The sequence below is a fragment of the Nicotiana tabacum genome, chromosome 8, assembly GCF_000715075.1.
Source record: "Nicotiana tabacum cultivar K326 chromosome 8, ASM71507v2, whole genome shotgun sequence".
NCBI classification, from domain to species: Eukaryota; Viridiplantae; Streptophyta; class Magnoliopsida; order Solanales; family Solanaceae; genus Nicotiana; species Nicotiana tabacum.
In genome coordinates this window covers 184,123,057-184,132,949 of record NC_134087.1, presented here as the reverse complement: position 1 = coordinate 184,132,949, position 9,893 = coordinate 184,123,057, and the positions used below count along the sequence as shown (strand labels likewise).

The 9,893-nt window shown below is 35.0% G+C and overlaps 1 protein-coding gene across 1 annotated transcript; it reads left to right on the top strand.

The window, feature by feature from the left end:
* Positions 1 to 560: 560 nt before the first annotated feature.
* Positions 561 to 6,129, top strand: LOC107820600 (ketol-acid reductoisomerase, chloroplastic-like). The gene is made up of 10 exons (XM_016646916.2): positions 561 to 1,037; positions 1,680 to 1,772; positions 2,508 to 2,573; positions 2,696 to 2,836; positions 3,460 to 3,687; positions 3,782 to 3,899; positions 3,975 to 4,114; positions 4,228 to 4,395; positions 4,730 to 4,885; positions 5,416 to 6,129. The coding sequence occupies exons 1-10, from the start codon at positions 738 to 740 to the stop codon at positions 5,782 to 5,784; spliced, it is 1,779 nt and encodes a 592-aa protein (XP_016502402.1). The 5' UTR covers positions 561 to 737; the 3' UTR covers positions 5,785 to 6,129.
* The last annotated feature ends 3,764 nt before the right edge of the window (positions 6,130 to 9,893 follow it).

Genomic DNA, 9,893 nt, shown 5'->3' with positions numbered 1-9,893 from the left:
ACAAATTATATAAGGTAGCTAATAGAAATAATTGCTATAAAAATTAGGTGAAATGTGCAGCTCTTGCATGTTATTCATAAACTATTTGCATTTCAAGCCATAATTGAAACTAACTAACTTAACTAAGAGTTACATCCAATTATTATTATATAGTGCGGATTAATTCTAAAGAAACGTGCTTCTGCATATGGACAATTTATGTCGCTCTTTCATGATTGACACATAGTATGATGGTAATGAAAATTGACAAATGATAAAATATTATATTTAAAGAATTATTTGTTGTAATTTAAATTAAGAGATTATTATATATATTTTATTTAATTAATATAAATTCTTGAATCGTGTTACATTTCAGGTTTATATCACTAATAATGCCAATTGTTATTCGATGATCATATAATTCATATCTTTTAATTTCATAAGTTTTCGTTCTTGGGATACATTATGCGGAGAAGCAATATGATATTTTTGATTTTTTTTTGAGATAATTAGATTTAAAATGCTAAAATAAGCAACATTGTAACTTAATATAATATTATTGGTGACGTGCATTGCGTAATACTAATTTCTATTGTAAAAGCTAAAAGTTGAGAGGTATTAGAATCACAGTTTCAGCTCGCTGCTTCTCTAATCAGAAGATATATGCGGCATATCTGAACCCTAGCTATACAAAAATCTAAACATCTCTCTCTCTCTCTCTCTTTTAACAGACTTCGGCAGCTCACAGAGCAGCAATGGCGGCGGCGGCGGCGGCTACGGCCACTTCTTTCTCCATCTCCTCCTCCACTTCTTCCGCATCCAAATCCCTAAAGCCTGCTCTTTCCGGTAGCTTAGGGTTCCTTTCTTCTTCGTCCCCATCGCTTAAGCCTCTCCGAGCTAAATCTCTTTCCTGTAATGGCTCTGGCTCAAGCTCCGGCGCGGCTCTTAATGCTCGCATGGTCGCTGCGCCTGCTACTATCAAGGCACCGTTTTCTCTCGATTTTGAAACTTCCGTATTCAACAAGGAGAAAGTTACCCTTGCTGGTCACGACGAGGTGCATCTCTTCCCCTATCTAATGTATTTCACCTATTACCTCCGTTTCAAAAAGAATGGCGTATGTCTGTGTGTGAATTTTGTTTTTTGGTTATATTTTAGATATTATAAACTACATTGAAAAAGCTCAAATTTGCTCTCCATTACACGTTTGGTCTATTGCTTAGCAAATTGTCTTGTAGTTGACCTTGTCATCAACGGAGCTACTACGTGAAATGTGTGGACTCACGTGTCCAAATTTTTTGTAGGAAAAAGGTCCAAATTATCCTACAACTTTTTACTGTTTTGAAATTATTTCAAGTTGGAGCTTGTTGCTGTTATCTAAATTTCCAAAGGTAGGGATGATGTTAGACAAAAACTTAACAGAGTGTAAAGTTGTTTAGTTTGGAATAACAAAGGGATAAATTGACCATTTTCCCTTTTTAAAATATTGTTACAAAATCTTCTTTGAAAAACTCAAACAAACAGTCTCGCATTTTATTTTTGAAAACTTTGGCAGAAGTACCATATAATTCAGTTTTTTTGGCAGCGGAAGTATTAGTGTTATTTTTGTTCGGCATATCTGTGATGAAAATGTTTATTTTTGTATGGGGAAGTTCTTGGCTTTGACGTGTAACGTATATTGTTTGGGATTGTGGTGTAGTACATTGTGAGAGGAGGGAGAGATTTGTTCAAGTTGTTGCCGGATGCATTCAAGGGAATCAAGCAGATTGGAGTCATAGGCTGGGGTTCTCAGGTGAAATTTCTTGGTTTTGTTTTTATTCAGTTGATTCAATGTGGATATCTGTAGGATGTTTCATTCTGACTGCATATTGGAATATGAAATTAATGCAAAGAGAAAGCTTGCTGTTTGAAGCTCAATGAAGTCTGAGGGAATAGTATTTTTGAGTGCGATTTGATACCACGAGTTTAGTTAACTAAAATTTTTGAAAAAGATTTCTCTTTCTATATGTAGAAGTTTAGAATTTTTTTTGTCTCATTTGCTATTTTTCGAGAGAGGTTCAATCTTTCGGATGTACTTAATAAAAGCAACACTACTCATTTTGTTGACTTTTCAGAAATCGTATTCTCGCCCAGCGTCTGCTCTACATGCTATTTCTAGCATATTTGCTGATAATGTTTCTCTATTCTATTGTTACCTTCTCAAAAAAAAATGTTTCTCTATTCTAGTATTTCTCGAGAGGTTACTTCGTCCTCCATTCAAAATTGATGTATTTCACACTGTGCTTCCCTTGATAATCGGTTATGTCGTTGGATTTCATCATTAACATAGAAGGTATTTTTTCACAATATATCTGAATACTGTTTTGACTAGTGGGCTAGTTTAAATATATAGCATTGAATTATTTTAGCTAAAAATGCACTTTTTTTTGGGTTTAGGTGAGATTTGATGTTATTCCTCTCTTCTGTTCATGCTTCATTCCTTTTTTTTCTACATTCAAGTAGCTTAGTGATAACTTCTTATTGGTAGGGACCAGCTCAAGCCCAGAATTTGAGGGATTCTCTTGCAGAAGCAAAATCTGATATAGTTGTTAAGGTAACACTTCATTTTCTTCTGGTTTAGAAGTTGAAGTTGAAACTGGATTTAATCTGGTGTTGATACAGATTAATTCCTCATAGTGTTGAAGCTTATGAAGTAAGAATGTTGGTCTTATGCAGATTGGTTTGAGAAAGGGTTCACACTCCTTTGCTGAGGCCCGTGCTGCTGGGTTTACTGAAGAGAATGGTACCTTAGGGGACATATATGAAACTATCTCTGCCAGTGATCTAGTGCTGCTTTTGATTTCTGATGCAGCTCAGGTTGGCACATTGTTTTAGCCTCATGTTTTTTTCGTGACGACTTGGTAATACTTTTTATTGAAGGCTGCCCTTGACCTGATAGTTCAATGTCTTGCCTAGGATGCTAGATATCTTGTTTTAGTGCTTCCTACTCTTCCAAAGCACGATAAAACTTAGTTTTCGTATGTCAAAAGTCATAACTTTGTGCTTTCTGCTCCCACCACTGGTGATTAGATGTGATTTTGTTGTTTAGTGTATACTTTCACTAAACTTAGTGTTTTCTATGGGGAGATTGTGAACATTCTAAATAGAATTGATACTAGTTTATTTTGGTTAGCAAAAACACAGATTATTACTGGAATCACGTTTTTCAAAGAATATTTCTCCAAGTCATCAATTGATAATCTCGTGTACCAACTGTATCCTTGAACTTGTTATTCAATGGACACATATTTGAACTGAAATAGAGAACCGAAGGATGGAAATTAAAAAAAGGATTAAAAATAAACTTTTTTGACACATTTTACCTCAAGAAAATGGAATTATTGATAGCTTATCAGACAGTGTATTCCTTCACCAGGTTTGCAGGTAGTGCCAGTTGCTTCACTACTCCTTTTTTTCTGAATTTTCTGATGTATGTGCAGGCTGACAACTATGAAGAAGTGTTTTCTCACATGAAGCCAAATAGTATTCTTGGTCTTTCGCATGGATTCCTTCTCGGCCATTTGCAGTCAATGGGCCTTGACTTTCCCAAGAACATTAGCGTGATTGCTGTATGTCCCAAGGGTATGGGCCCATCAGTCAGGAGACTATATGTGCAAGGAAAAGAAATCAATGGTGCTGGAATCAATGCAAGTTTTGCAGTTCACCAGGTCTTCCGCGGCCCTTTATAATTCACCCTCTTCCATTTTCCCTCAAACTCTTGGCTTTTATGTTCTATGAGATGTAATGCCTTTCACTGTACAGGATATTGATGGAAGGGCCACAGATGTTGCTCTTGGGTGGTCAGTTGCCCTTGGTTCCCCCTTCACATTTGCTACTACCCTAGAACAGGAATACAGAAGTGATATATTTGGAGAGCGAGGTTAGCATGTTTCCGAAGTCTGTTTTTTTCACTTACTAAACCAGTATTGTTGAGGTTCACTGGTTTTCTTGTTAGGCATATTACTTGGTGCTGTCCATGGCATTGTTGAGTCATTGTTCAGAAGGTACACCGAAAATGGAATGAGTGAAGAGCTTGCATACAAGAATACTGTTGAGTGCATAACTGGAAACATTTCTAGGACCATATCAACAAAGGTAAAACTTAACTGTTCAATCTTTTGATTTGATGTATCATTTCTAGCAAGATGCTTTTGTAGCTTCTCAAATTGTTCTGAAAGTGTTATATGTGTACTATACATGTTTACTAGGGTATGTTAGCTCTATACAATTCATTTACTGGGGATGAAAAGCGGGAGTTTGCGATTGCATACAGTGCTTCATACTACCCCTGCATGGAGATCTTGTATGAGTGCTATGAAGATGTTGCAACAGGTAGTGAGATCAGGAGTGTTGTCTTGGCAGGCCGCCGCTTTTCTGTAAGTTGATTCTTCATCTTTAGTTTCGTAACAGTTGATCTTTCTCTTTCTCTCTCACACACCCTCACCCCCCCTCCCCCCACGCCCAAAAAACCCACCGATGATGAGAATGGTGGAGGCGCATTAGTTTTTAATATCCTTGATGGAAACTAGATTGTATTGCCTGTACTAATTAGCTTTTGGTGCTTTTCCCCTACATTTTCGTTTGACCACATGACAAAATTGTGTATCCTTGTGGTGAAACCTAATTATACAAGGGCTTCTGCAGCATTTTGGAAAACTCAAATACTGATTATCAGATGAAGATTATTAACCTTCTTTTTTGTACATACAGGAGAAAGAGGGATTACCAGCTTTCCCAATGGGCAAAATAGACCAGACAAGGATGTGGAAAGTTGGTGAGCATGTTCGTGCAACACGACCATCTGGTGATCTGGGTCCTCTGTATCCTTTCACTGCTGGTGTCTACGTCGCATTGATGATGGCCCAGGTTTGCTTTTTATTTCATCCATTTGTTTAATTTTATTTTTATGTTTGAGCCGTTAAAGGACGTCTTGCTGTGTGTATTTTGAGCTTCTGTTGACTTATATCTCCTTAAAACCCTTCTCTTATCTGCTCTCTCTTTAGCTACAAGCCCTTTTTACCTTCCTCCCAATTTATTTTCATTTCTTTTTTCTGTTTATTCTGGTTTCCTCTTTGCTTCTTTCTCCTTCTGAATATGATAACGGTACATGGATGTTCAACACCTATGGTTTTAGCTAAGTGTGAGAGCATCTCGGTCTTGTTTGATGAAGTTCAGCTTTCTGGAAGTAAAATTTTGCTCGAGGTTTTCGCAAAATTCTAACAGGTGGCCTCTTGCAGAAAGCTTCCTGAAGTGCTAAAAAATAAAAACAACCTGAAAGCTCAGTCGAGATATTGGAACTTACCTTAATATCTAAAAAGAAAAAGCAAAGAGATATGCCCGTATTATGTAACAGATCTTTGTCACCTAATGTTTTGTTCTTTATCAAATGCAAACAGATAGAGATTCTGAGGAAGAAAGGTCATTCTTACTCGGAGATCATAAATGAAAGTGTCATCGAGTCAGTTGATTCCCTGAATCCTTTCATGCATGCACGTGGAGTGTCATTCATGGTTGACAATTGCTCAACAACAGCTCGTTTAGGATCTAGGAAGTGGGCCCCTCGATTTGATTACAACCTCACCCAGCAAGCATTGGTGGCAGTCGACAATAACGCTCCCATCAATATGGATCTTATGACCAATTTCGTATGTGATCCTGTGCACGAAGCTATTGAAGTTTGTGCCCAATTGCGACCAACAGTTGACATTTCAGTTCCTGCTGATGCTGACTTTGTCCGTCCCGAGCTCAGACAAACTGGCAACTAAAGCTCTTTGTATCACTCATCTTGAGATGGTGATTATTTCGGTGGAATTGGAAGGAGTAAGGCTCTGAGTTAGGAGGTGTGTGTATTCTAGTTGAGCATTTTTAGAGGCGAATCATTGCTGTATGCTGTGATTTTTGGAGGGTATGATCCAAGTAAACATATTTCTATTAGTAATTTATATATAAAAAAAATCAACCTTTTCGTTTGTGGTTATCAAACTATATGATCTCTGTACTTCGGATTTATATGTAGCTTTTGCATATCAACGGAATAATAACACTGCTCAGTATCTCTTTAGCTACAGAAATATTTTCCGAAATAAAAGGTGCAAGTCTAGTTGTATGAACAGGGTGTCGTTGTGAACAATGATCGAATTTGTTCTTGTTTTTCTTCTTCGTTTTTTACCTCTGCAATCTGTTATAATTTTTCTCGAGGTGATGGAAACCATCAGCATTGTTCCAATAGGCAATAGTGCTAGCCTTAGTGCTAGGCAAGCAACCTGCTATAACTTAGCAAGGACAAAAGTTGCGTGTAGTATAGGATTTTTTACCTCCTAAGGTTAACATCTTATTTATTGTAAATAAATACCATTTTAAAAAATTATATTCTATAGATATCTTTTAATGTTTATAGCAAAATGTCTAATTTTGGTTAGCTCTAAGCCACTAAATACGCTATTCAGTTACACTATTTTCTTTCTCTCTCTACTTTCATACATACCATTCTCTTCCCCCACTCCTTAAAAATACGATTCTCAATCTCAAAATTCCTCTCACCCACATCACCTACCATTAGTTAAAAACCCCACTCTCCTCCCTCCTGCACTTTCAGACGACCCTTCAGATCTTCAAACTATCAGGCCTACCATTGACAATACAATTGAATTGCTCATCAATAAGAGAACAAGAACCGGGTTTGTACAAAGGATAAGATTCACCTGTAACTCAATTCCTATCAAAGAAATCACAATTCAACAAAGATTTAACGAAATCTTCATCTCCTTTCTTCACTGACACATCCAAATTTGTCCCATTTTTATGCTTCTTCACCAAAAAAAAAAAGTGAAATTTTTCTCACTTCCTTCTCTATAATTCCCCTTTCTCCATTCTCATTTGCAATTTTATCCCTAGAAGAGTACTTTGGTGCTGAATTTTCAGTCTGATTCACATTAACTGGAGACTTTGTAGCCTCAATTGTGCTCTGATTTGCCTTCAAACTTCTAACTTTATCATCAAATTTTTTTACTTTGAGTCTGACTCACATAAGGGAAGGGAGGTCCAAAACATAGAAACAGAGAGAAAAAGAGAGAGGACGTAGTAGACTTCGAGCCATATGAATATTCATCTTCATTATTATTTAGTAAATAGATGAAGAATCAAAGTCAAAATTAAAACTTGGAGACAATGAATTTTGAGCAAGAGGAAGACAATATGATGGACGAAGATCTGTTGGGTTTATGGTTTTTCCGATGAAAAGAGTTGTTGGTTCTTGGTTTTTATGCTGTATTTTAATGTATTTCGTTGTATTCATTGTATTTTTTTCATTGTAATTCAATGTATCTCGCTGTATTTCATGTATTTCATTATATTCGCTATCTTTTGTTTTCATTGTATTTTCAACGTATCCCGTTGTATTCTATGTATTTCGTTGTATTCACTGTCTCGCTATATACCATGAATGTATTCATATATATTTTTAATTAATATAATTTATGTATTCAGATGTATTATATAATTTCTCTGAAGATTGCTATATTTTTGAGGTATTTTTCGGTTGAGAATCTTTTTTATACAAGAAAATACAAAATTTGTGTGTTATAATTGAGTTTGTTGAGTTATATTAGGAGTCTATTATGTTAATTGATTCACTTTCCGTTTAAAAATAGTGTAATCCTCTGTTTCACGCCGTGAATACGGTCGAATACAATAATCTGTCCAGGTGTAATCCCATGTTTTACTCCATAAATACAGTCGAATACAACAACTGATTAGCTGGACTTCCCTGATTCACGCCTATTTTTGTTACTGTATTCATCAAAAGTAGCTTAAATACATCTAATACATCTTATAACAACCGAAAACGTATCTACAATCCGTACTATAGCAAATGGTATCTATAGATAGCTAATTACCACAAAAAGATAGTGCTTTATGAAAATTACGTAAATTGTCCACTTACAAGTAAACTGGACACTAGGGGTGTGTTTGGTATGAAGGAAAACATTTTCCGGAAAATGTCTTCCAATTTTTCCATGTTTGGTTGGCTTAAATATTTTGGAAAATATTTTCCACATCAACTTATTTTCCTCCAATTAGAGGAAAATGTTTTCCCTATTAAGATAAAGGAAAACATTTTCCAAAACTCTTTTTCAATCTTCCCCACCCTATTCTTCATCCCTACCAACCCCCACCAACTCATCCCCCACGCCTCTACCCTCATCCACCCCACCCCTACCCTACCCCACCCTACCCTCGACCCCCACCACCCACGCGTAATAGAAATCTATAATATATTAAAAGCACAAAGCCCCTATTGAAATGTCGTTTATCTTTTTTACCCTCCAAAAATTAATTTTACACTAGACAAAATAGTTATTTTATTATTTCTCTAATTTTATAGACTTTAAAATCAATTAAAAACTTATTATATTTTTTCTTATTTGAACTATATAAAAGTCTTAATATTTGGACTTTAACTGACATGTAACATATTAATTAAATCAAAAACCAACGGTACCATCCAAAGCAAAGCTACACTACCATCGTTAAATATCCTTCGAAAATTCTAAAATGTAAAACAAAAGCAAGAAAAAGAATTTGAATTGAATATTGCCATTATTTAAAACTTTTAAATGAAATAATATTTAGGATTTTAAATTCATAATTTACCACTTTTACTTCTTTGAAACTTCTTACCCTCTTAATTAATTAAAAATGAATTTTATTTCCAGCTAAAAAATATAATAATTCAGAATAACATCGAAACCTGGACAAATCATAGAAGGAAGAAAACAAGCTGGTCAAGCCAAATATGTATTGTTGAGTCATTCAGCAGCCAAATATTTTTTATTTTGCTTATAATTTTGGGAAACTTTGGAGGAAACATTTAAAAATACAAAATTGGTTGTTCGGTCGAAATTAATTGTATTTTTTTAGTTATGAAGCTCAAATTGTTCTCGTGTGAAAAAGTAAATCAGCATATTAGTTCCTTTGGGTTTATGTGAAATTTTTTAAAAGAATAATTGGATTCTTGAAGGAAAATAGAGTTGTGAAAACGTTGAGTAATTTGGCGCCAGGGGAGGGGGGGGAACATGGGAATTGGGGGGAGGGTGGGTATGAGAAGAGTATCATAGAAAATTATATTCAAAAAAAAAAATCTACTCTGTAATAATCGAACATTAAAAAATATTTTTCGGAAAAAGTTTTTCATTCACCAACCAAACATGGGAAAATAAGTGATAACACCATTCATTTTCCAAGAAAACAATTTCCAGAAAAATATTTTTCTTCGTACCAAACACACCCTAGATCTGATTCTTTTTTCTTGATGTCGAAGACGGTTATGTTTCCACTGAGAAAAAAGAGAAAATGGGGTTTTAGTTCAACGGTAAAGAAATAAGGCACAAAATGTGTAATAGGTGTATGTCACGAGTACTAATCGTGTTGCTAATTAAAGCTTGATATTTAAGTAGAAAGGTAAAGGGAAGGGCTACTTCCATCTCTCGATTCGTATACCAGTGTTGATATTAGCAATTGAATGATTCTCACTTAATTCTAACATTATTATTCTTTTAGAATTAAGGGTTCAAAATATAACGTTTGTGAAAGGTTTAGTATTTTTTGAATGTATTTCATGTCAAAAATATTGAGTTCCATTGAATTTGTAGCTAATACGCTACATCTGCCACCTCTTTTTTTGGGCAATATCATGTAATGAAAGGATAAACATTGAATCTTTTAATTGAATATTCTAATGGTTACAAGAAAATTAAAAATAAGTATAATATACCGAACCACAAGTAAGATTACTGTTGCGAAGCTTACATCCATTAAATTTGTAGATATTTCCTTTCTATTTTTATTTTACCACCAAATAATGGTAAACACAAAC